This window comes from Prionailurus bengalensis, chromosome C1 (assembly GCF_016509475.1).
Source record: "Prionailurus bengalensis isolate Pbe53 chromosome C1, Fcat_Pben_1.1_paternal_pri, whole genome shotgun sequence".
NCBI lineage: Eukaryota > Metazoa > Chordata > Mammalia > Carnivora > Felidae > Prionailurus > Prionailurus bengalensis.
Genome location: NC_057345.1, coordinates 27,185,793 through 27,213,040, shown reverse-complemented (window position 1 = coordinate 27,213,040; position 27,248 = coordinate 27,185,793). Strand labels below are relative to the sequence as shown.

The 27,248-nt window shown below is 45.8% G+C and overlaps 1 protein-coding gene across 4 annotated transcripts in view; it reads left to right on the top strand.

The window, feature by feature from the left end:
* The window catches only part of KIAA0319L (KIAA0319 like), a 97,355-nt gene that overhangs the window by 65,691 nt on the left and 4,416 nt on the right, over nt 1–27,248 (top strand). For all 4 annotated transcript variants that reach the window (XM_043574452.1, XM_043574450.1, XM_043574451.1 and 1 more), the window contains 13 exons: nt 953–1,045; nt 2,868–3,000; nt 6,486–6,714; nt 8,100–8,223; nt 8,817–8,949; nt 10,711–10,859; nt 12,454–12,605; nt 12,950–13,088; nt 14,604–14,763; nt 18,955–19,097; nt 19,936–20,058; nt 20,613–20,703; nt 22,605–22,696. In XM_043574452.1, coding sequence (XP_043430387.1) covers nt 953–1,045; nt 2,868–3,000; nt 6,486–6,714; nt 8,100–8,223; nt 8,817–8,949; nt 10,711–10,859; nt 12,454–12,605; nt 12,950–13,088; nt 14,604–14,763; nt 18,955–19,097; nt 19,936–20,058; nt 20,613–20,703; nt 22,605–22,696 — 1,761 coding nt within the window. The remainder of the gene's footprint in view (nt 1–952; nt 1,046–2,867; nt 3,001–6,485; nt 6,715–8,099; nt 8,224–8,816; nt 8,950–10,710; nt 10,860–12,453; nt 12,606–12,949; nt 13,089–14,603; nt 14,764–18,954; nt 19,098–19,935; nt 20,059–20,612; nt 20,704–22,604; nt 22,697–27,248) is intronic.

Below are 27,248 nucleotides of genomic sequence, written 5' to 3'. Positions count from 1 at the left end.
GTAGTCACATGGCCCCCAGTGCAGTATGGCCTGAACGATAGCCTGTCTGTCTGAGAATTACTTCTCCAAGTAGGTCATGCTGAGAGAGGACCATGTGTTGTGATTAAGAGACACAAGAAAGCCAGGAGCTTAGGAGAAGTATGTAGAAGGAGAATCAGCCAAATGGCTGGCTCTTTCTGATCTCTTTCCAGATACGGGTTTTGCACACAAAATTCCTCATTTAAACCTTGCCAGTCTTCTTTCACTTTGGAAACCAAATCCCATCATTCTTTTTTAACTGATCCACCATTGGTAAATTACAGTGCAGTAGCAAAGTATCTTGTTTTGCATTTTCAGGGAAATTTGGGGGAAGTTGGAAAATGGTATTTTCTGCCTTTGTTGGTAATAGATTTTATTTTCTCTTTGTTCCTTGAACTTTGTAACCAAGGTAGTCCTTTCACTTTATTAAAAATGTGTTTAACATCAAGACCATTGGATTATTTCTCAAAAGGCCATTGGGTTTTTAGCTCACAGTCACTTGAGTAGACAGTGTGGTTTGTGACCCTCCCATCACTCAGGCCTAGTCACCTCACACACGATCAGCTCAGGGATGGTTGAGAAATCTCCCATTGTCTTTTTAGCATAGTCCGTGCCAAGGAATAGTTTGCTTGCCAAGGCCTTTATTGCACAAAGCTTGTTTGTTATCCACCTCTACTCAGCTTGTGCTGCTGTAGTACTTTTCATGAACAAGACAGCACCAGAGCCTATCTTCAGGCCTGGAAGAGGGTTTAACACTTCCAGGTATCTTATGGTAGAATGGCAGCCTGGTCTTGTGACTTTCTAATTTGGTGATGCTGCAACCAATAAATCAATTATGTAATGGAAGCAGATTTATAATCCATTCACATAGGCCTGCTCCTCCTCTAATTTAGAAAGCCCCTCTTCCAATTTCTTCTGGGTCATTTTCCTGCAGAGCCTCGTAAGAATCAGCCTCCCGTTGCCATTGTGTCACCACAGTTCCAGGAGATCTCTTTGCCAACCACTTCTACAGTCATTGATGGCAGCCGTGAGTATTTGTCTAGACGTGATGTTTTAGAAGAGCATTCACTATGAACTATGATAGAAAAGTCTGGTAGAAGATTCAGGGCCAACTGTGTCCACATTCTGTATAGGCCCATCTTCTTGACCATGTTATGGGAGGACTGCCCATCTCAAGCAAATGATTAGGAAGTAAAAAACAAGACAGACCCCATTTAAAATCCCCATGTGGCTTGTTTGAAGTAATACTTCTGCTCTCTTGAGATGGTAAGAAAGTGGAATTGAGCATATACTTAGCATTATTTTAGTATGAAACTTCCTGGTTTTCAAATTTGCTTAGATAGAGTCACCATTTTTAGCTATGGAAACAAAGCTCCCTCCTCTCATAGCAAGGTAAATAACTGAGGGTCTTGACTGAGGAGCTCTCCCCAAGCCCTCACTGCCTAACAAGGCTCTTGTCAGCCTCCTCCTGGAGAGACTCGCAGAATGTGCTCCATGCCCCGGCCGGGCTCGTTAACATTGTACCCTTCAGAGTAGTGTCCCCTGGTGGATGACATGAGAAGACTCTGGGATCTCTGCCACTCGTCCTGGCTGCATGCAAAAGAGGTTTCAGGCCTGTCATCTCACCAGAGTTTGCTTGGTTTCCTTAGAGACCTCTTAAGGCCCCATTACACTGATTGTCTTGGCACCAATAGCGGCTTTTGGCGGATGCAGTCAGAGCACTAGCAGAAGAATCTCTAGCAAGGTTAAACATTTCATTATGTTACTGGCGAGAAGAGGAGGGTAGAAAAGTAGCAGGCAAAGAGAGAAGGGAGAACAAGAAGCAGCACTTATGAGAGAAGTACAGAGGGTTCACATAGTACCATTTTACTTTATATTTTTTAATAGGTCAGTGTTAAATTGTAAGTAAAAGCATAAAGAGAAGAGTCACTACCATCCTTGTCTCCCAACTGTCCAGTTTTCCTCCAGACTATCAACGGTATTATTTTATGGTCTTTCTAGAGGCATTCTATGCATATGTATGAAAATACATATACAGTCTTTACGATAGCACATAATACACACTTTTATGTACAATGTTTGTTTCTGTAGGTTGGAGAATTTTTTGAGTCAGTACATGAAGTAGTGTTTCATTTTTTTTTTTCTCTTAATGATTACATAGCCTTCCATTACATGGCTGTATAATGTCGTCATATGGCTATATACTTGTTTTCATTCAATCTCTGTTGATGACCATTAGGTTATTTTTGGTCTTTTGTTATTACAAAGAACGTTGCCATAAATAGTCTTGTAAGCGTGACATTTAACACATGTGCAAATATACCTGTAGGATAGATTCCTCAAAGAGGAACTGCAAGGGCAAAGATAAATTGTGCTAAATTACTCTTTATGGAGAGGCTGTATCTCATAAGTCCACCATGACTTGCGAGAGGGCCTTGCCCCACACCTTTACCCATAGTATGTGTTATGAAACTTTGGTCTTTACCAGTCGGGTGGGTAAAAAATATAGTACTTGCAGTGTAATTTAAATGTGCATTTCTCTTATTTTAAGTGAGGCTGAGTATCTTTTCACGCGTTTGAGAATTTTTGAGTTTCCTTTTTTCATACAGTAGCATTTTAACCAGAGATTGCCTGTGTTGGAGACCTTGGATAACTACGCAGTGGAATATTCATAGAGAGGCAGACTGACCCAATACTCCTAGGGAAGAAACACTCTGGAGAGATAGTTTGTAATTTCATGAAGCTTTCCTAGCCTCACATCTCTGGGAAGTTGCCCTAGTTTGTGTAAGCTGGATAAGTGCTGAGACCCAGTGCTTTCATGTTGTAACTGATGTTTCTTTATGGTCAAGAAAGCACTGATGATGATAAAATCGTCCAATACCATTGGGAAGAACTTAAGGGACCTCTGAGAGAAGAGAAGATTTCTGAAGATACGGCCATATTAAAACTAAGTAAGCTCGTCCCTGGGAACTACACTTTCAGGTAAATTAGGATCCTTCAAGTTTACCTTAGGCTGTGTTTTTCCCTTGTGGGTTTTATGTTCCTCTAGGAGTAACTCTGACAGATATCAAAGTCATTGTAGATTTAGTTGATGATACAGCCTTCGGCTCGATTAGTTCTCTGAGTCCTGTGGTGATTGTGGTCACACCAATGATAAGTTTTTAGGGCAGATGTTCTTGCATAGTAGATCAGGACCCACCACAGTTAACCCTTCTCAAAGCTGCACCTGGCACATCTCCAAACATTTTTTTTTTAGGATTTCTGTCATTAAGTGAAACGGCTCACCTTCCTTTGCCTTTTCTCAGGAAAAATCTAGAAGGAAACTACCTACTCCTATCTTGTCCCTTCCCTTTGGTAAATGTTCCCTCAGCTTATGAGATCTCAAAATCTTTACTTTTGACTAGTGTTTTATTTCAATATGATTTCTAGGATCTTTATCTTTTGGGGCGTTTTGAGAGAATTTGATTCAAAGATAGTCCTGGGAACTAGTGTCAACTTTATAGGATGTTATTAATAAGAGTGTGAGGCTGACTCTAGAGTCATCCTCTTTATGTTTGCAAGACTTCTTGTATGTTACAGAGTACTTGTGAGTATCATACAAACATTGTATGTACATGATGCCATCCTCATTTTACATCTGAGAAAAATGAGGCTCAGTGTATTTACTAACTTCTCTAGGGTCACACGTTTCAGCTAGGTTCTCTAACCCTCAGGTCAGGGCTCATTCTCTTCCACTCCTTGACTTGACCTGTACATATTTTGTTTATGGTTCATTGAATGCTCTACTCAATCTGTTGGAGTTCTGCCCATCCTTAGCGACCTGCTCAGTTTTCTACGAGTCCTGAGACTCCTCCAAGAGGAGAGAATATGTCTCTCCCCGGAACTGTTGCACTTGGTGCCTCTATGTGGCACCTACCGTGGTGCAATAGTTCATTCATGGGTGTCTGTCTTCCCCACTGGATCTGCAGTGAGTCAAGTTTTAGACACTACCAGAGGCACAGTGATAAATGTCCTAGCACAACACCTGCCATGTAAATAAATAGGACTTAGCACTCTCATTGACTCAAGACCAGATGATTGAAAGGCAGCTGCCATTCAACAGGGTTGGAACCTTCTCATTGGCTTAAAATGAAAATGTGAGTTGGTTTTTACCTTAGATTTCTAATATAGGAGCTTTAGCATTTATGAAATTTAGCTTGGGCCAGGTTGATCTTTTTTAAAAAGTAACAATAATAGCTACTATTTCTTGAACAATTATTGTGAGTACTGTTCTGAGCTCTTCCCATGCAGTAGCTCATTTAATCCTATTATTTTGTAGATTAAGAAATTTAGGCACAGAGAAGTTAAGTAACTTGCCCAGGGTCACACAGGCAGTAGGACTCGGGTCTGCACTTTTAACCACAGTATTTGGGTGGATGCAGTATTGGGGGTGATTCTTTTTTTTCTAACCTTCAATCTGTGAAATGATGAGGGTTTGATTAGCATTAAGATCCAGTCTGTTTGGTTCCACTCACCTTTCCTTCTCCCCTGTGTTCATATGGCAGTGGCCTCTTTCCCCGGCCCTGTAGTCAGCTGCTAATTGGGTCCAGTATCCTTGCATGGAAGCCCGGGACTGTTTGAGGTGAAAGAATAACGGGTAGCTGCCCTTTGCCATTTGTCTGTAACTTACTTTTGTTCTGAAATAGGAGACAAATAGGATATGTTTAAAACAAAACAAAACAAAACAAAAAAATGTGAAAACAACAAGGAAACTGGAAAAAGAGGAAAGATTCTGTGGATTTTTCTTTTTTGAGATGTTTGTTGATTTGCACATGTCTGTTTGTCTGATGTTTTTGTGCTCTTCTTCTAAAAGCCTCTAATACCAAAACTCCCCTTCAGGCCATGGGTAGAAGGTGAGGCTGTGGGGCATAGCCCCACAGGTGTCTGGCCCTGTCTGTGGCTGGCAGTGAGATTTAAACAAACGACATGTCTTTTCGATGCTTTTCCTCTTTCTGTCAGCAAAATGGAAGGAACCCAAACCTCCTTGCTTGCTTATGCTCACATTTGGAGGTGGCAAGAGAAGCTTTAGGCTGTTCAGCTGGAAGGCATCATTTAGGTAAAAGCCTGCTCTTATAAATGAACATTTTTTTTTTCTCTTGCAAATCCTATTTCACACTGGCACAAACTGTGGGGCTGTCGCGTAGGAGAATTCATTTGCATCTCGGGCGCCTGTCTTGCCAGAGCCAGCCCTCCTGGTCCATCCTCGAGGTTGTCCGCCCGGGGCACCCCTTCTTGTAATGTGTGCACAGAGGAGGGCCTGCTGCAGTCAGCTTGCTCTACTTACTGGGATGCCTCTAAGCCCCACAGCTTCAAGGGCCAGGGATTATCTGTTCTTCTTATTTATTTATTTTTATTTATTTTTTGTTTTTTTTTTTTAATTTTATTTTTTAAAATTTACATCCAAATTAGTTAGCATATAGTGCAACAATGATTTCAGGAGTAGATTCCTTAATGCCCCTTACCCATTTAGCCCCTCCCCCCTCCCCCACCCCTCTAGTAACCCTCTGTTTGTTCTCCATACTTGAGTCTCTTATGTTTTGTCCCCCTCCCTGTTTTTATATTATTTTTGTTTCCCTTCCCTTATGTTCATCTGTTTTGTCTCTTAAAGTCCTCATATGAGTGAAGTCATGATTTTTGTCTTTCTCTGACTAATTTCACTTAGCATAATACCCTCCAGTTCCATTCACGTAGTTGCAAAGGTAAGATTTCATTCTTTTTGATTGCCGAGTAGTACTTCTTGTGTATATATACCACATCTTCTTTATCCATTCATCCATCGATGGACATTTGGGCTCTTTCCATACTTTGGCTATTGTTGATAGTGCTGCTATAAACATGGGGGTGCATGTGTCCCTTCAAAACAGCACACCTGTAAGGGATTATCTGTTCTTAAAGCTTGGTTTCTGGGCTTTGCAGTCACAGAACTGGGCTTGCACCTTGACCCACTGTATAGCCCTGGGGAGATGACTCAGCCTCTCTCAGCTTCCCATAAAGTGAGATTAAGGATGCCTGCTCTTTACAGTTGTTGTGTGGGCCAGACCAGACAATGCTCGTGAAGGCCCGAGCACACAGAACACACAGTGTGGGCAGTGGCCCAGAACAGTGCTGGTGACATACTGCCTGGATTCAGGTCCTGACTCTCTCTGCCTCAGTCTCCTTGTCTATGTGAGGAGTAAAATGAGGATAGTACTTCATAGAGCTGTTGTGAGGATTTAGTGAGATAGAAAGCACCTGGAACAGTGCCTGGCACTCAGTCAGTGTTAGCATTTAGTATTATTCTGTCTTTCCAAGAAGAATGGGTAAAGATTTGGTTACCATTTGGTACCCCTGCTGCCTTGGTATTTCTTAGCCTCAATTTTCAGTCTTCTCAGATACATTCCTCTTCCTTAAGCCCATCCCTGACTGCACTGCTTTCTCTGCCCTGATAGCTTGACTGTAGTAGACTCTGATGGAGCAACCAGCTCTACTACTGCGAGCCTGACAGTGAACAAAGCCGTGGATTATCCCCCTGTGGCCAATGCGGGCCCCAACCAAGTGATCACCCTGCCCCAAAACTCCATCATCCTCTTTGGGAACCAGAGCACCGATGATCATGGCATCACCAGCTATGAGTGGTCACTCAGCCCAAGCAGCAAGGGGAAAGTGGTGGAGATGCAGGTAGGAGGGAGCGGCTTCTGCCTTCTCTTGCCCAGGGGAGTCAGAGCTCCTAGGCTGGCTGCCCTACGGAGGCTTCTTTTTGCCCCATTGTAATTACCAAAGTCAGATTTATATAGAACATTGAAGGTTAGAATTAAAAAAAAACAACTTAGAAAATTTAAGGGGCCTTTAATGAACACATTAGCAAAATCTTTGTCTTTAGTGTTTAGTATTAGAGAAAAAGATGAGATGAAAAAGGGGAGCTGTTCTAGAACAGTTCCAGAGAGTCAGTCTACTCTGATGCTACAAGGGTACAGATCTTAATGAGCTCTGCCACAGATTGGAGTAGCCTGCCTGGCTAGATGGTGAGCATCTTCTCTCGGGAGATATTTAAGAAGAGACTAGATCTGTCACCAGGCAGGTAATGTAAGTAAAACTGAATAGGGCCTTTGGCTAATCATACAACATAACCCCTGACTGAGGTGGCCATCTGTGCCTCAGGTCCAGCTGGTTGTTGCCACATGGAAATATGCTCTCATATATTCCTAGATAGGCCAGCTTTTCAAGAGAAAATGGAATTCTAGACCTTTATGTGAAAATTTCCAACTTTCGGGGTGCTTGGCTGGCTGCTGTCACTGAAGCATGGGACTCTTGGCCTTGGGGTTGTGAGTTTGAGCCCCACATTCAATGTACAGATTGCTTAAAAATAAAATCTTAAAAAAATTAAAAAAAAAGAAAATTTCCAACTTCTAAGACACTGCAGGCCAAACACAACGCCTGCAAGCTAGATTCAGCCCAGAGGCTGCCAGGTTTTGCTCACTCTTCTAGAGGAAGTTCCTGCATTGCCCTAAATTGGGTATAATGTTCCTTCTGACACTGTGTTTCCAAATTGGAGGCATGACTTAAAGCTCACATTTCACCTGGCTTTTGTTTAGATATGATGTTCAGTTTCTCTGCTGCTGCAGCATCTGCACGAACCTGCAAGGGGACAGCATGGCATTGCATAACCTCTTGAGTTGCCATGTTTTATTGAGGCAGCTTTGTTCTGATGACTGAGTGGCCTCAGCAGGAAGAACATGGTTTTAAAAGCATGTTGTTTTATTATATGCTCATGGCCTTCTTTCTGGCTTGGGTCATAAAGACTGATGATCTTGGTTATCTGTGCACAGTTTCCTGTACTCCTTTCCCTGGGGAGAGCTCTGACTTTATTTGAAAGTGCTGCTGTCGGAAGGTTGTTCCCTTGAAACGGGAACCTTTTACTTTCAACAGGATGTCCCACAGTGTTTGATGCTGCACTCACTAGCTTTAGAGAACTGGGTGCATCATTTAGACCAGAGTAGGACTTACTGTATGATGTTGTGATTCTGGGAGTTTGCTTTTCCACTTGTCTGTATTTATACATCCAGGGTGTTAGAACACCAACCCTGCAGCTCTCTGCCATGCAAGAAGGAGACTACACTTACCAGCTCACAGTGACTGACACGATAGGACAGCAGGCCACTGCTCAAGTGACTGTTATTGTGCAGCCTGGTAAGTTCCAACCTTGTAGTGCAGACTCCTCTGTTGGCTGGTCCTTTGAACCATAGGGGAGAATAGGGTTTGGGTTCTGAGGTACACAGCGGTAGTGGGAGGCACCAGTCCACGGGGACCCTGGCAACTTCACTTGTCCGTTCCAAGTGCTTTCTTCAGAGCTAGAGAGAAAGAGTACTTCACAGCCTCAGCTTGTGCCCTTGCCTTTGGCTAGTCATCGTGCCTTCGAGGGGACCTAGCAGATAGAGTCTCTGTTATCCCAAAACCTACCACGTCCTGTAAGGGATAGCTTAAAGCCCACTTCCTCAAGAAAGCCCTATCTTATCACTCAGACTCTTTCATTTGAACTCCCATAGTATTACATTTCAAATTTAGCATGGCATTACAACTTTGTTATGTTCTGCCATGTTCTTTCAGAATAGTTTTATATCTTTCAGTCTTATATTCATCATGAGCTCCCTGACCCACAATATCTGATTGTTCTCTGGGCAGAGAGGCAGAGTCCTGATGGCTTCCAGAACATATATCCCGGTGGCTCCTCTCTTTTCCCAGCCAAACTACCTTCTTTTGACCTCTGTGTCTCTGTCTTCTAGAAAACAACAAGCCTCCACAAGCAGATGCAGGCCCGGATAAGGAGCTGACTCTTCCTGTGGACAGCACAACCCTGGATGGCAGCAAAAGCTCAGATGATCAGAAAATTATCTCATATCTCTGGGAGAAAACACAGTGAGTATTGGCACAAAACCCTTATTTATGCAGCCTCCAGACCTTTGAAGAACAAAATGTCACTTGCTTTTAAGAGTTCACTTGTTCTTACTGGCTTATCCAAGGGGACAACGGGGGTGGCTTGGTGACTGAGAAAGAAACGTTAGCAATCTAAACTAACTCTTAAGAAAATGATATAACATAATTTTTGTAAGAAAAAAGTATGCTTATCATCAGCTAGTCCCCAGTTAGTACTTTGTGGTCCTGGTGCTTTTACAGGTATAATCCATCTGCCGAAATGCATAGTTTAATTACACTTGAGAGGCGGGATGGAAGGGGTAATGGAGCAGAAAAATACTGTTGCTCAAAATTAACTGGGTAAGGCTGGCAGTGTGGATAGGGCAGAGCAGCTATTAAAGAGAACTGAAAATTCATCTGCACAATGAAAGCATTACTCTGTTATTGTTTCCTTAAAGACATCATTTACCAATTATGTTAGTGAGAGGCCAAAGGCACTAACCAAAATAATACTAATTAAGCTGGAATTACCTAATCGAACCATTTCTGGTTCTCACAGTTTCTTTCAGCTCCTTTAAACCATAACAAATGGAACTCAGATTGTATGCAGGATCCCACAGAAAGCAAAGGAATTCCAAGGAAGAGTTAAAAAGCATTCTTAGTTTCTAAAGGTAGCAACTAAGGACAGACTGAGTTTTTTTTTTTTTGTTTTTGTTGGTGACTAGGGAATTCAAAATGGGTGGGAAGGGGCTATAATTTGACTATAGAAACCACTGGACTTTACAGTTGGTGAGTTGGATTCTAGAAATTCATTTCCTCAGCTCTTGTCTATTGTGGAGAACCTAATCCTCCTCAGCCCAGTGTGTTTGCGTCGTAACTGTTAAAGACAGCTGATAAACCTTCATTTGAGTAGAAATCGTATAGCAGAAATAGTGCTTAGAGTAGCTTCTTGGAGGAGAGTCTGTTTCAGGAGGGATGACTAGGACCAGAGATTATATGTTTAAACAGCAAAATAAAGCAAAAACCTGGAAGACTGCAGATTTCTCTGGTCATCTCTTAATTTTAAACAAAGCTCTCTGGGGCGTTCTGCTCCTTGAACAGAAGGGCTCTCTGGTATGTGCAGAGTTGTGCCTGGATGTTGGCATAGAGCTCACTCTCTGGCTGCAGGCTGCTATGTGAGGCCACAGGGGAGAAAGAAGGATGCAGGGTGTCCTGGGGCCTCTGTGGCCCCTGTCTGGGAGCTTTGCTTCAGAGCTGCTAAGAAGAGGATGGTTTTGCTGAGAGTTCCTCTGCAGCTTTGGCCCATTTCCTTTCCTTGACTTTTCAGTGGGAGGGAGTTTGGCATATGATTAAGAAACGCATTTTGCTTCTTTGCTGGCAAGAGCTGAACCAACTACTGGGCCAGAAATGCTTTTCAGAAACATCACTCTGAAATCGTTCTTTTGATCAGGGACCTGCTCAGAGTGCTTTCTTCCTTTTACAAACTGGAACAGCAGAGTTTGAATGTTCTAGAAACTCATAAAAAGGATAAGGCTAGATGTGTTTGAAAGCTGGTGAATGGAATTTTCTGATCAGCAGGTAGCTGTATTTTGGTGCCAAATGACACTGTGTCCAGATGTAATATTTTTAAACATGTCCTCGCAAGGTCTGGGAAACAATAGTTTGTGCATCAGCTGAGGCAGTAATTGTCTGCTCCTGCTGAGTCAAGGATGGAAGAACAGCAGACAGGTACAACTCTACCCTTTGGTTTCCATCTTTGTCCAGGGGACCCGATGGGGTGCAGCTCGAGAATGCTAACAGCAGTGTCGCCACTGTGACAGGGCTACAAGTAGGAACCTACGTGTTCACCTTGACCGTCAAAGATGAGAGGAACCTGCAAAGCCAAAGTTCTGTGAATGTCATTGTCAAAGAAGGTACCTCCGTGTCTTGGGTTGGTGCGGCCTCTGGGTGAGATAACTGAGGAATCAGGCATCTCTTTTTTGGCTGCAGAAATTGATGAGAGACAAGGGGTGGGGGATAAGTTGGGAGAAAGGGCAGCTGTTATGAACTTTTTTTCTTTTTAATGTTTATTTTTGAGAGATAGGGGAGGAGAGGCAGAGAGAGAGGGGGAGACAGAGGATCCGAAGCAGGCTCTGTGCTGACAGCAGAGAGCCCGATATAGGGCTCGAACTCACAAATCATGAGATCATGACCTGAGCCGATGTTGGAAGCTTAACTGACCGAGCCACCCAGGGGCTCCTGTTATGTGCTTTTCTAAAACAACCTTTAATTGGGAGTGCCTATAAGTTGACTTTTAATTTCTTGTCACCCTTCCCCTGCCTTCCTTCTCAATTGAATAGGGAAAGAATTAGGTTTTTTTCCTTTGCATTTTTATTTTGCCTCTGCTGCTGAGACCTGGGGTTTCTGTGACTCTCCTGCTAGCTGCAGTGACACCTGCTGTCAGACCTTAGAATGACTGGCCTGCACTGTAGTTTGCTCTGCTCCTCCTGTGAGCCAGCTGAGGCCAACTTGAGGCGAGCATTGATTGGCTTGCTCTGGTTTGCAGGCACGTGACCCGTGATGGCCTTGGGAGAGGGCTGTAAGCTGATGGGAGATGCGCAGGTGGCCTCCAGCTACAATATCTTGAGCTCAGTAGAGAATACACACCTGAGTAAACAAAGCTGCCGGGGGGGGGGGGCGGGGGGGGCGCAGGAGAAGAGAGGTCTTTTTTTCCTTTTTCTCTATTAGAGTATTAAGGAAAGAATAAAAGAAGATGTTCAGAAAATAACATTTTAGGCCATACTGTAAAGAGAATTTGTGGTATCAGCAGCATGAAACCTAACCTCCAGGTCTTTAAACCAGTTTGGGCCTTTGTTTCCAATCATCATGCGCTTCCCTAGCAAAGAGATGGAATCCTTCCAGGGGAAGCTGCTAGGAGGACACAGAAGAAAACTATGCTTGTTCCCTCTGCTGTATGGTGTCAGAAGAATGTCACTCTGGGCGGGACTGGAGTCTCAGGACCTGTGACACTGGTGGCTTCAAATTTGTACTATTAATCATGAGCTCTCTGGCTCTGCCTGGGTTTTATTTAGCATGGAGAGAGGGGAACTGAAGCCTGGTCTTCACTGGGTCCTAACCCCCAACTAACTAAAAGTTGGTTTATTGTCAAAAAATTCTACTACGCTGTTAGTTGCTGGCATGGATAGGCAATTAAAACAGTTCTCCATTTAAGATGCTTTTTTTTTTTTTTAAGTTTATCTTGAGAGAGAGAGAGCATGAGTGGGGAGGGACAGAGAAAGACAGAGAGAGAATCCCAAGCAGACTCCATGACAGGCTCGATGTGGGGCTCAATCTCACGAACCGTGAAATCATTACCTGAGCTGAAACCATGAGTCGGATGCTTAACCAAGTAAGCTACCCAGGTGCCCCTTAAAATGCTTTTGATGTTAATTTCCCCATTAGCATCATGAAGAAGCATTCTTTCTTTTCCAGAATGTTATGTCATTTCATTGATGTCTCTTTGGTTAGAAATGAACAAACCACCTGTAGCCAAGATAACTGGGAGTGTGGTGATTACCTTGCCCACGGACACAGCAGAACTGGATGGCTCCAAGTCCTCAGATGATAAGGCAATAGTCAGCTACCTCTGGACCCGAGATGAGGGGAGCCCAGCGGCAGGCGTAAGTGCCAGGAACTAGAGAGCTATATGGGGTCAAGGTGGTGAGATGGGGAGAGGAGGCCGAGCCAAACATTCCAGTATCTGTTTTAACCAAGGGGTCTTGTGTCAAACCTGGATTGCCCTCTGAAATCCAAGGATCCTGAATGACTTTCCTAGGGTCACTCTGCAAGTTAGTATGGCACAGAATATGTTCCTCTGCCCTGATCTTGGCAGCTGTGGGCTTCAGAGCTGTTACAAAAGCAGGAGCTTCCCAGAGGGGGCCTAGTCCTAACAGAAGCAGTACCTGACCCCAAGAAAGGAGTGTGGTCTTGCTCTGCAACGTAGCCATGTTGTTCAACTCCATAGGAGGTGCTGAATCACTCTGACCACCACCCGATCCTCTTTCTTTCCAACCTGGTTGAGGGCACCTACACATTTCACCTGCATGTGACTGATGCGAAGGGGGAAAGTGACACAGACCGGACCACCGTGGAGGTGAAGCCTGGTGAGTTCATCTGGCGCTGGGACTGGGTGGGACTGCTGGCTCAGCCCAGCAGGACCTCAGTCCTGGGACCCCTTCTGCCCAGCAAGAACAGAGCCAAGTGGCAAAGCCAGCTTCTAAACACTCTAGAAACCCCAAGCTGAAAAATCCGTGGAGACTCTGTTCCAGCAGTATCCCTCCTACCCATACAGGAGTGAGTGTGGATCCCTGCTCCCCAACTCATCTCAGATGGAGAAACTGAAACTCAGAGAGGGCAGGGCTTGCTCAGCGTCACACAGCAGTTGTGTCAGAGCCAGGCCTTTGTGCCCCTAGTCCAGCACTGCCTACTCACCACGTGACAGAGAGAGGGCTCTGGGTGCTTCGGGAATCTGAGCAGAGAAATAACTTGAGTCATGATGCCTCATCAGCACACAGCTGCAGAAAACAATTTATTTTTATAAGTTGAGCCTCAGGCTTTATCTGACAATCCAAGGAAGGTAAAGTAACTGATGTCCTTTACATTTTTCAGATTTATAGAGAGAAAATTTCTTTCTTCCATAGAACTATATTTTTATTTTGCTTTGAGGCTAGATTAGTATTAGGGAGGAAATGAGTGTGGGGTGGGGTAGAGCTTTATAAATTCCTGAGCATCTGATACGAAGGTATTAACTTTAAATCTACTGTTGTTTATATAGGCCAAGCTCATGTACAGGTATCTTAGATGGGAAAGGATCTTGACAGGTCTTCCATCCTTGTCCTACCTCTATGAAGGACAACAGCCAAGACACTGTAAAGTCTCTTCTGTGTTTAAAATCAGATCACAGATAGTCTACTAATTATGTAAATGATACATCAGAACAGGCAAATGGTGCATCCAATTATGGGAATAAGGTATTGTGATTAATCACTTAACTTCCAAGTGTAGCACAGCCTCTAGGACACAGAAATGAAGGACAGTGGTCTCATAGTTCTAGAGCCGTAAAAATATTGTGCAGCTGTGATACTGCTCTAAGGCGAAGTCCTTGTTTCTTGGCTGCCTGGAAATTTTTTGTTTACTGTTTTCAAACCTGTAGGGCTGATGCATTTCCAGGATCAATAAGATTGTTGAGATGGACATTTTCCCTCCCATTGTTGTAGACAGAGCACAGCAAGGCACTGAAAGTCAGACACAGATCAGGAGAGATTGTACATATCCCCCACTTGGCCTGGAGAGCTCAGCAAAGCCAGCTGGGCAGAAGCTTTGAGAACAGACCTCGAAGTGTTCTTCTTTCCCACTCCCTTCACCAAACCCCTAGCCTCCCTGTTATGGCCTGATCCCCAGCACACGTGTGGTAATTGTCAGGTTGGTATAGAGCTCTCCACACCAGCCCCAGACCGCATTAGTAGCAATTCAGTATGGTCCCTTTCCATTTGCAGGAGGTCAGTTGCATTCCTGAATGCTCTCACTACTTTTTCTCCTGTGCCAGAACAGACACACAATGGCAGGTCTGTGTTAACTCTCCTACTTCCAAAGCCATGACTGATCCACATGCTTTCCAGATCCCAGGAAAAACAACCTGGTGGAGATCATCTTGGATGTCAACGTCAGTCAGCTAACTGAGAGGCTGAAGGGGATGTTCATCCGCCAGATTGGGGTCCTCCTGGGGGTGCTGGATTCCGACATCATTGTGCAAAAGATTCAGCCGTACACGGAGCAGAGGTAGCTGGGCAATGAATGGGGGGGAGAAAAGGAAAGACCAGGGGCCCCCTGGGCTTGTTGACTGAGCTAAGAAATAGTGTGGGTAGATAGAGAAGGGTGGGCTCTCTGACCAAGAACCACTCATGGTGTCTATTTCTTTAATGAAATTTTCTCTTCTAGTACAGGTCACATAGTCTGTACTAGATACTGCAGCAGGGTACCAGGGTACAAGGTCAGAAGAGGTCCGTTATCTTGAAGGCCATAGTCTCATAGGGAAAATAATCAAGATGAGTATGTAACATCAGTACAGGGTGAATTTGACAGAATGTGTGGGTGTCATGGAGACTCACAGAGGCAAGGCCAATGAATTCTTCCAGAGGATTTGGGGCAGGGTGTGATCCAAAGATCTTCCAGAAGAAGTAAAACTTACATTGAGCAAGCATAGAAGGACTAGGAGGAAATTCATAATAGCTGAAAAGTATGAGCCATGATCCTGTGGTATGAAAGTACAGAGTTCTCTCTGGAGGAAGTCATATGGTTCAGAGCACTTACCAGGCCCAGGACATGGTGGAAGATAAGACTGGCTGTGTAGATGGAGAATAGTCATAAGCAAGTCAGGGAGTTTAGTTTTAATAGTTTGGGAAGGGGGGGATTCAAGTTAGATTCCTTTATGTGTGTGAAGTTTTTGTTTGTTTTGTTTTTGGAGCAAGGAAATTAGAAATTGTTTTTGTTTGTTGTTGTTTTTTTTTTTTTTTTTTAAGGAAGACCCCCTAGTGTGGAGGCTAGACCAAAATAGAGAGATGCAGAGAGAGAGAGAGACAGACAGACACTAAAGGCTGGGGAACCAACCAGGAAGCTTTTGAACTAGTCTTAGTAAAAAAGTGATAAACCTAAGTTAAGGTAGTGGCAATGGAATGACAGAAGAGAGAAATGAAAAGAAAATAGAGGCAGATCAGCAGGACTTAGTAATTCTTTGGAATGAAGGGGAATGAGGCATCAAACATGAGGCTTTAGGTTTTGATGCCTGGATAGATGGTGAATGCCATTAACTGAGATTACGGATACAGAAGGAACCAGTTTCAAAGAAAAGATAACAGTTTTGACTGTTGAATTTAGGGTGTCTCATGGGTTACATGGAGAGAGATTTCATCAGACAGTGGCAAATACGGGCTGGAACTTGGGGCAGAAGGAAAAGCTGAAGATAGGGAATCACTGCATACAGGCAGGAATCAAAGCTGGAAGGACAGATGAGTCCCACTGGGGGTAATGTCCAGCACTCTGGAGAACCCCAGTATTTAAGGATGAGGCAAGGAGAAAAGAGCCAGCAAAGGAAACTAGGAAGCAATAGTAGAGAAGTGAGTGAAAAAGCAGGTGGGAGTGGTCTGCTGGAAGTTAAGAGGCGGCTGGCAGCTAGCGGCTGCCAGGGGATTCAGATGCCACAGAGGAAGAGTATGGTGAGGACACAGGTTTTGGCTTTATGATTAGATCGTCAGGACTACAGTGAGAGCATTTTACTTAGATGTTGGGGACAGAGGGCAAATTCTGTCATGGTTGGAGGATACAGAGATGGTAAATAAAACACTCTTTGAAGAGGTTGGTGCTGAAAACAAGATGGGAGGTAGATCAAAAGAACACCTTTTAAAGACAGGAAATACTTGAGCACTTTTATAGACTCAGGGAAGGTGCAGAGGAAAAGTAGAAGGTGGAGACTGGGGAGGTGGGTTCCAAATAGAGGCAGGTCTCGGGGACTGGCTGTGGGCAGAGCAGGTGTGCCACTTTCTCTGGAGATGGGAGGAAGGGCAGGAAAATGTGCTGTTAAGGATGGATTTTAGAGACAGGATGGCATTCGAGAGCATTGATACTAGCGTTCTGGGTTTTGTCTCTGAAAGTGGAGGCCAGGCCATCTGCTTTGAGAAGGTGGGAAGGAGGTGGGCAGCATGAAGAAAATGGTAAAGGTTAGGTACAGCAGTTCCAGCAAAAGGATGCTGGCTTTGAGCAGCATTGAGATCTCATCCAAGGTTAGAGACACGAGGTTAGAGTGGTGGCTCCCAATTCTAGCTACTTGATAGCACCACCTGGAGCTTTTATGAAGGTGCCATTACCTGAGCCTCACCCCCAGGGATTATGATTCAGTTGGTCTGGAGTGAGGTCTGGGCGCCTGAAATTTCCATGCTCTCCAGGTGAATCTAACACTGAAGTTTCACCGGGTCAGAGCATGATAATAAGACCTTTTTTTTTTTTTGGGGGGGGGGTGGTTTTATTTATTTTTGAGAGAGGGAGAGAGACAGAGTGCTAGCAGGGGAGGGGCAAAAGAGACAGTGGGAGACACAGAATCCAAAGCAGGCTCCAAGCTCTGAGCTGTCAGCACAGAGCCAGACATGGGGCTCGAATTCATGAACCATGAGATCATGACCTGAGCTGAAGTCGGATGCTTCACCCACCAGGCCACCCGGGCACCCCAGGGATTTTCTTTGTAATGTCTGCTGGCAGCCTGTGAATAGGAACAGGGCAAGTGGCTGCCTGGATTGACCCAAGCTGGTGGGGATTGGCTGGGCAGAAGCAGTGCTAAGACGTTAGCAAGAGTGCTGCTGGACGTGTCACGGAAGGGTTTGCCAGCACACTTGCTCTCCCTGCATCTGGAAGATGATGCATGAGGAAGAGAAGCAGCACGGTGGCTCTGGGTTTCTGACTTGGACTGATTGGCCAAGTTGAGGAATTCAAGAGGATAGGCTTGCAGGCAGGGAGTCTATGATAGCAGGAAAGAGCATGGGGCAGACACCAGACAGACCTGGCTTTTGAGCCCTGCTCCATTAGTGTCTGCTCTGGGATGATGGGCAAGGTACTGCCCCTCTCCAAGCCTAGCCTGCCACTTGTACACTTTTGTAGGATTGTTACTGAGAGTTAAATAAGAGAATGTTCGTATCCCTACCACACAGAGAGTGCTCGGTTGCTGGTTATTGTAAGTTTATTTTGAGACCTGTTGGGTTAGAGGTACCTATGAGAGATACGGATGGGGTGGATGTCCCAGCAAGCTTCTGCAGATGTAGATGTGGTCATTCTGGAAAGACTAGGGGAGAGGAAATAAATATTTGAGGGTTATTGGTATATATAGAGAAATTGAAACTGTTCACATGGATTAGGTAACTGGGAGAAAATAATGAGAAATGGACCACACATTTTTATGACAAAGGTCTGTGTCTTGATTCTGAAATTTATAATACCCCACCCTTAGTCTCACTGTGCAGAGGACTTTATGAAGTCTTTTATGACAGTGCTTCCCAAACTTTTATGTCATGATACACATAGGCAGTGATGCTATGTGTATGGCACTTTGGGATAAATAGACAAGGCTGGTTATACTGGAAGCAACTGGTCTGGGGCCTCCGGGTCCCAGCCAGCCACTCTGTGTGCTGAGGGGATCAATATCTTGGGCACACCTACAACCCAGCGTGACCCACTGATTGAGAAGGTTCATTTGTGAGACTAACATGGAGTCAAGGGGGCTCTCCAAAAGGCCTCTTAAGGCCAAGGCATAGACAGCAGACTTTGTGCCCATATAGAGGTGAGATCAAACATGGCCTGCCCTGGACAGAAGTTGACAGAAAGCAAACAGATTCTGAACATGGGGTAGTATAATCTTGCACCAGCCACACCACTGTGTGGGGTCTTTCTTGTTGCCATCACAGTAATGATCATTTGGCTGTTTTGACCCATGGATAATGCTTTGATGCTGTCCAACAACATACATTTTTCAGAGCATTATGGTTTGTCCTATAGGTAACCTAGGCACAGACCCAACAGCACCACACCACAGTCTTAGCTGTTAAAAGGCTGACAGCAGAGATGTAGTTGTAACCAAATCTCCATTTTCCTGACCTCCAGTTACTTGTTTGGAATGGGTCGTCTTGTTAGCTAGGACAGCTTAGGGCATTTCTAAAAGCATAGGTGTTGCAGTCAGACATACCAGGGTTGGAATTTGGCTCTGCCATAATTAACTGTGTGACCTTGGGCAAGTTACTTAACCCCTCTGAGCCCTAGTGTTGTCCTCTGTAAAATGGAGAGGACGCTGATAACACCTTTCTCACTGGCTTGCTGTGAGAGAATGTGTCTAATGCTTCGCACAGTGTCTGGCATAAAGTGCTTAGCAAATGGCAGCTACTGCTATTATTGCTGACGGCTTCAGCTCATTCATACTGTTGCATGTCTCTGCAGCACCAAGATGGTATTTTTTGTTCAAAACGAACCTCCCCACCAGATCTTCAAAGGCCATGAGGTGGCAGCGATGCTCAAGAATGAGCTGCGGAAGCAAAAAGCAGACTTTCTGATATTCAGAGCCCTGGAAATCAATACTGTCAGTGAGTAATTCTGGGAAGCTGGGAATACAAGCCTGCCCAGTGCCCACAGTTCACCACAGTCCTGCTGTCCTCATGCTTCATCACCTGTTCTTGAGGAACATGGATATAATCGCTTAGCTCCACTGCCAGGGACATGGAAGAGTCCTGACTTGTTGCAGAGGTTTTAACCTGGGGTCCATGGGTCCATGAGCTAGTGTTCAGAGGGGCAAGGAGTTTGAATGGGAAGAAAATGACATCTTTATTTTCACTCACCTTTAACTGAAGTTCATTATTTCCCTCTGTTGTGAAGGTGGGCGACGAACTCCAGTAATATTAACAGAACCTGTGACTTTAAGGCAATAGGAATCACAAATAACGTCATAGCACACTACGTGATGAAGTATCATTACTACTCATCACTACTTCAAAATCATGACAGCTGTTAGACTCGCTTCTAAATCTTGTTACTTGATGTTTTCATAAAGACACATGTATATGTATAATTAGCTTAGAATTTTATATTCTTCAGTATTTAAAAAACATGTGCAATATAATTGCTTTCCTTTGTAATACCATGTATTTTATTTTGGCAATTAAACGATGCAAAGAAGGGGGGGTCTGTGGGCCATGAAAGATGACGTACTGCTGGCAGAGAGTAACAATAAGTAAAAGCAGCCGGAACTGTCTTCAGTGGCCTGACTGCTCCAGTTTCATCTGACCGTGGCGATTATCACGGGCAATATGCCCGAGCTGTAAAAGCCCTCGGGGTGGGTGTCCCCACGGGCCACAGCAGGGGCGCTGGCAGCTGCCAGTCTGGCTCTGACTCCTGTTGACCTTTTCCCTTTCCTACTACTTTCAGCATGCCAGTTGAACTGTTCTGACCATGGCCACTGTGATTCATTCACCAAACGCTGTATTTGTGACCCTTTTTGGATGGAGAATTTCATCAAGGTGCAGTTGAGGGATGGAGACAGCAACTGTGGTGAGTTTTCTGCCTGGCGCTGTGCCAGCCGGTTTGGCACTGACTGTAGTTCTGAGTTGAGCAGGTGGGTGTTGGTGTTTCCGAGGCAGATGAGCAAGCGAGGAGAAGAACTCTGTGTATTTTCTGTTTGCAGAGGACTTTTACTTCCTTCCTCCACGCTGCTCAGGGTTAGAGCAGAGCTCTGAAGCAGTGTTGTACAAAGAACCAAGCTTAAATCAGACCAACTGCAAATTGCAGCCTAGATCAGACTGGCTGCAAGGCCTCCTGTCTTTTGCGGGGTGTCTCTGTGCCATAGCCTAGTGGAAGTCTGCAAGTGTCTGTTCCCCCTTTCCTTCTGGGAAAGCTCTTTACAACCTGCTACACTGCCTCAGGGTCTCAGCAGGGATGGTTTAGAAAAGTGAAAGCTTCAGCTGCCTACAACTGCAAGGTCTCACCTTCCCTGAGCAGCCTTCCTGTCTGCAGAGCGAAGCCACCTGCCCGAGGCCGAGGCAGCCCAGACTGTCCTGCTGGCCCCTCTCTCTTCACAGCCCTCACCATTTTGTTTCTCTTGGCAGAGTGGAGCGTGTTGTATGTTATCATTGCTTCCTTTGTCATCGTTGTCGCCCTGGGAATCCTGTCCTGGACTGTGATCTGTTGTTGTAAGAGGTAAGATGGATTCTCCTTGAAAATTCATTAGAGCTTCTAGTTGTGTCTTCATTCATTAGGGAGGTATCTGGCATTTTCACGTGGAAGGTGCTAAGTCTTGGGGGGTCCCAACCTTCCTGTCACTGTTAAAGTCGTTTGGCCCACCCAAGGCATACACAGAAAGGCTTTCCTTACCCTCTGCCACTCCTGAGGGCAGGAACACACCCCTCAGCCAAGTAGCTGTCACTGCACTGATGCACAACCTGGGAAGTGTGGCCATAGCCATGATGGGCCTGGAATGTGGACCTGAGTCACATCTGTCTAGGATATGTGTTCTGTATTACTCCACTCCACCTGTCTCACCACTTGACACATGAGTTCTCAATTTTTATGCCTTCCTTTCTAGTTGGGATTCACGTGTCTATGTACTTTCACGTAACTGTAGACTTAGATTAGTCATGATTAAGTGTTCTAGGTTTTTTTGTTTGAGTCTTCCTCTCAAATGATATTTAATGGGAATATTTATTGTATGCTTTTCATTATTAATAATAAGTATGATTTCTACACTGCTGTGTGCCAGACACCATGATAACATTTTGTAGGTAATACTTTTTAAATTATAATTTTTTTTTCAAATGTTTGTTTATTTTTGAGAGAGACAGAGACAGAATGTGAGTGGGTTGGGGCAGAGAGAGGGAGGCACAGAATATGAAGCAGGATTTAGGCTCCGAGCTGTCAGCACAGAGCCTGACGCAGGGCTCGAACTCACGAGCTGTGAGATCATGACCTGAGCTGAAGTCAGACGCTCAACCAACTGAGCCACCCAGGCGCCCCTGTAATACCTTTTTTTTAATGTGTATGAGAACCTTTGCTCATCTTACAGCTAAGGAAATGGAGGCCCAGGAAAACAACCCCACCTGTCCACGGACACACAGTTAATACGTGACAGAGCTGAGATAGAGCCTGCAATATTGAGCCTAGGTTTCACATGAAACCTAGAAAGTGAAAATAATTTTTGATAATTTCCACCAGCCTGAGACAACCACCATTAATAGATGCTTTCTTTCACTCCCCACCCCTCAAGCACAGGGTTTTTGTTCTCTTAATGTAATAGGGAGAAACTGTGCCTGACTCCACGTTGCCTCTTTCCCTTGCTGCTGTGACCTACAGCTTAGAAACTTCTGCTGGGCCCTGTACGTAGGCATGTTAATCATCGAAGGAATTTTGCTTATAGCTGAGATGAACAAAAAACTGTTGTTTTAACCTGAGACCTACCTCACTCAAGGAGATAAGCAAGTACCTTCAGATATGCCTGTGCTATGTTTGAGATTCACAGAAACATGATCAGATTCCTACAGATATCAACCAACCTAGGACAGAGAAGTTACACAGCCTTCCTTGGATGTCTGCAGACATCAGTCACCTTTCAACTCCAGCCTCCTCCCACTTCCTCCACCCTAACAGAAAAGCTCAAATATCATGCTGGGGGAGATGGTTCTTTGGGACAGGAGTCCGCCATCTCCTCGGTTTGCTGATTTTTGAGTGAAGTTGTTTTTCTCACCGCATTCATCTTTCCCCTTGACTTACTGGCCTGTGTGTGGCGAGCAGGACAAGCTTGTACCCCATTACGTTTGTGTTGTTAACCAGTCTCTCCTCTCTTGCTGCTGTGGATCAGTGGCTCCATGGTAAGATAGTCAGACTTGCCTTCCTTTCCCAGAATCGGTGAGGCATTACTTGAAGAACAAATCACAGTCGCCACCTTCCTGCAGCTGCGAAAGCAAGGGAAAACAGTCCTCCCATTAAGCAGCTCTCACCAGGACGGGGCCCTCCCCTCTATGTAGTCTGGCTGTCACCCTGTGGTGAGCTCCCTAATCTCACGCAGAACCCCCTTCTTGAGCAGCTGTGGGGATTGTGTTTTTCAGGCAGAAAGGAAAACCCAAGAGGAAAAGCAAGTATAAGATCCTAGATGCCACGGATCAGGAGAGCCTGGAACTGAAGCCAACCTCCCGAGCAGGTAGTGGCCCTGGGGGTTGGGGACGGAGGCCTCTAGATTTGTGCACTCTCCCTGTGAAGAGCTACTGTCACTATAGTCCCCTCCTAAATGTGTTGCTAACAGCTGTTTGTTCTAGAAAAGCATTTTGACTCTTGCTTGTTAAACGCTGAGGGCTGACCTTGCCCTGCACTGGCAGAAGCTGCCTGCTGGGTGAGCTCTGATCTGGGGCTCACTTCTCAGTATTGCTTCTCTTTGCAGAAGGACTAAGCCTCTTGCTTTCCTTGGCATGCTCATTCCCCTCAGGGATTCCTCCTGGCTTTCAGCTGTTCATGCTGCCCCCTGTTAGTCATGCTCAGGGACCTTGGTCTCTTAGGCCTGACAAGTCTGTCCTTTCTGGGCAGACAACAAGGTGTGGCAGCAGTGGGATTGAAATCAGTGTCTCCAGCTGGCCTCTTCCTCAGCTGGCCTTCCTCTTCTATCTTCCTCTACCCTGTATTTGGCCGATAGATCCATGGGCTCCGCTGGTGGCTTAGAACAGGCAGGAGGGAAGCTTCCCTGCTAGTCCCAGTGCACAGGACTCGTCTTTCAGGTGCCTCCCACCAAGGAATCACCAACTGCACAAGCACTGAGATGGCTTGGGTGATGGGTCTGGAGGTCAGGGTGCACAGGGGCTCCCTTCCTTGGCTGGGTGTCGTCATGGGTGAGGTTTCCATTCATCATGAGGCCACAGGACCTGCATCGCCTGTTTATGGGACTCTAGGTGGGGCTATTCCTAAACACTCTGCCAACAAAACTGTTTTTATACAAAGCATTTATCAAACATGTTCATACTTAAAGCTTTGTATTAGGAGAGGCTAGAGGGGAAAACAGAGAGTTCTGACACCCTGGCTCTGCCCTCAGAATTTCAGTCTACTGAGGGAGCACAGACACATTAGAGGCAAAAAAAAAAAAAAAAAAAAGATGCTCTCAGGCGGCCTGGGCTCTGCACCCATGCATCTTGGTCAGAGAACATCTTGGGGTGGTACCTGGAGGTGGTGGGGCTTGTAAAACCAGAGAAGTAGAAACACTGAAATGGAGCCTGGAGGTAAAAACGTGCACAGTCCACCCCCCAGCTGGTGGCCAAGGTTGTTTTCATGTTACTCTGAAAGTTTTCCCACCCCTCGAAATCCTTTGGTGACTGACTTTGGGTCTGGCTAACGTGGCCTTGGGTGAGCTCTCATCCGTTGGCTTCTCTGAGATCTATCGCCTTGTTGACTTGGTTCATATTTCTGTCCAGAAAGCTCTTTGTCATCTTTGTCATCCCTCCCTTAACCTGTAAATGTCATGCTCATCTGTCACATGACTGTTTTGGAATTTCTGTCCCTATATTAGTTCTGTATCTGTCCCCTTACCAGTCAGTGACATTGGTGAGGGCAGAGATTGTGTCTTATTCCTCTGTGCATATGGATTGAGACCACTGTTTGCCAGGCCCTCTGCCAGATACCAGTTACATACGGTGAGCCAGACAGACTCTGCTGCTCTGGAGGTTCTATGAGACAGACATGAAATATGCAAACTCCCAGATACACAGCATGTGATAATGAAAGGTCTTTGTAAAGAAGAACACTTGAACTGAGACCCAAGGGACGAGTAGGAGTTAGCCACATAAGGACTCTGTGAAAACGCATTCCAGGCAAAGGAGCAAAGTCGGTAAAGGGCCAGCTGCTGGAAGCAGCAGAGGGCATTTGAGGAAATAGAGGAAGGTGACATACTGGACATGGTGAGCACGGGGCCAGTGGCACGAGGCTGCACAGGTGAGCAGGGACCTAGCTGTGGGCTCCTTCTGAAAGTAGTGGGCAGCCACAGGCAGCTTTTTAAGGAGGTGAATGGTCTGATTTGGTTTACATTTTAAAAAGAGACAACCCTGGCTGCTGTGTAGGAATCAGAGGGGCAAGAGCAGGTAAAAGAGGATTCGGTGGAATGTCCTAATGGTGGAGAGATAGTAAGATAGGGAGAGGCATGTAGATTCCAGGTACCTTTGCAGGGAAGACTTGATGCAGTTTGTGGCATGTTAGCCGAGGGGTGTGGGAGAAAAGGAGACGTGCAAGCTGGTCCTGGAGCTTCTGCTCTGAGCAGGTGTGGGTTGGGTGGTACTGGAGAGGAAATGCCGGAGAAGAGAAGTGTTTGCTTCAGGACGCTTGCGAATGGTGTTGAGGAAATGACGCTGGAAGATTGGTGAGGACAAAAGTGCGGAAGGTTTTGAACATCAGCCAGAGTTAAGCATTAATTCTGATGGTGACAGGAAGTGTCATCTTGAAAGTGCTGGCTTAGGAAAATTAGTCTCTAATGACACCTGTAATTGACTGAAGGGGAGATATCCCATGTGGAGGCCAGCAAGGAGACTTTTGCAGTGGTCCAAGAGGGAGGTGACGATGACTCAACCAACATGGGGTCAACAGGATGGAGGACGGGAAAGGTCAGGGCTGACTTCTGACCTGAGGGACAGAGAATGATTCTGTAGACACAATTAAGACATCAGTGCAGTGCCGGCTGGGGTAAGAAAAGATGAATTCAGTTGAACCCAGTAGAACAGTTGGACTACAAGTGTCAGTGTAAGAATCTTCTAGATGCTGGTGAGGGCCAAAACAAAAGTGGGTCACATCCCTTCTGGGGAAAATGTTGAGGGACCAAAGAGTCCAGAGCTGAGGAGCCCATGAAGGGCCGTCAGTGAGGGAAGAGGTGCACTGTTAGGGAGCGGTCAGCAGTATTAGCTGTTGCAGACAGGGATAAGAATTGTCCGTGAAGATGACACTGGGGAAGTTTCTGGTCACCTGAAGAGCTAGAGTAGAATGGTGAATGGTAGCAGAAGTGAAAATGTAGGTTGTTCCAGCAGTAAGTATGCAGTGAGGAAATGGAAGCCCTAAATATTGAAAAAAAGTCCTTTAGAAGTGAAGCAGGGTGAGGCAGAAGACAGAGGTAAGGCTCCTGAGGAGAGAGGGAATGGGGCTCAAGAAAGGAGAGGGTGGGGGACACAGGGCTGGGTGATAGCACCAGGAAGTGCTGCGTTGAAGAGGCAAAATGGGCAGGAGGCAGACATCCAGTGAAGGGGGGGCAGCAAGGGAGAGCCCAGTTGCATCTGGGTCACCAGGAGGAGAAAGAGGAGAGTCAGGAGGCCCTTCTCTGTGGGCAGTGTGTAGCTGAGGGACAGGTGAGAGCCCCCTTGCGCTTGGTCTTCTGGCTCTGGCCAGCAGATCAGTTGTGGACTCAGCAGATTAGTGGGTGCACCGCAGAGCAGAGCCACTAGCAGGTGGGGGAGAAGGGGATTCAAGCCTGTCAACATAAGGCACGGAAGCTGATAGGTTGAAGCGTGGATTTAACAGTCTCCTTGCGAAGAAAGGTAATGCACGTGGAAGCGCGCTGACAGAGACCCTGTTTGCTGGGAACCAGGCTGAGCTCTGATGAGGGCTGCCTGGGGAGCCGGTGCACCCGCCTGGGTGAGCTCCCAAGTCAAGCCTCAGGAGACCTGCTTTCCGTTCAGCGACTGTGGTTTTGGGTTTGTTTTTGCTATTCTATTGATTTTCCAAAGCTTTCTTTTGAAGCATATTAGATTGAACCATACGAAATTAATAGTGTGTGACTTTTTTGAACCCATAAAAATGGTAGTTTTTTGTGGTTCAGCCCCACGGACAGCTGGATGGGTTTCCTGCAAGTGAACGTGCTCATATAATCAGCTCCCTTTCTTTCCCGTCATCCTCTTCCTCCTGCCAACGTACTTCTAATATTTTAGTTTATATAAAGAGAATCACTGTATTTGGCCCTTTCCATTCACCATTACACTTATGACTTCCCGATGTGCTGTCAGGCAGAGCAGTAGTTTGTCCATTTCCTGCTGTGTGATTTCCACTGTATTAATACATCTGGCAGGTGTACTGTTGACAGGCAGTTGAATTCTTTCCAGTTGTGGCTGTTCTGAGGAGTGTGGCTGCAGAAGCTCCTGTCCAGGCCCAGCTTGTACTGTTTAGTGGGTGAGATCGCTCAGTTCTCCAGGCAGAGCAGGAGTGAGTGTGGGAAGGCCCTGGGTGAGTGCTGTCTGGTGTGGTGCTGGGTGCATGTCTCCCCCTCCCGCTCCTGTCCTCTGTAGCTGTGGAGGAAGGAGGGCTTTGGGGAAGAAGGGAAGCTTCATGTGGGCATGGGAGGGAAGGCTTCACAGGCACAGAGGGGAAGGTGTTGAGCCTCCCCTGGGCTTCGTTCTTATGGTGGCCCACTGTTCCCGCCACACTGGAGAAGCCTGGGACACTGGTATCAGCTTTCCTGGCCAAGAAGGGGCAGAATGGCTGAGAAGCATCTCAGGACATTACTTCAGTGTTTTGGGGGATCTGGGTGGGACCAGGGGGAAGGGAGAGTGACTATTGGATATGGGGTTTCAAACGTACCTCACCTGTCTGGTCACCTTTTTCAAAAAGGAGGTAGGTCAGCTCCAGGGTGGGTGGTGTAGGGCCCAGAACACTACCATGTGGGGTTTTCTGTTGGCACTTCCCACGCCTCATCCTGTGGCTTTTTGTTTTTTCGGTGTGGTTTCTGCAGCCACAGGGAT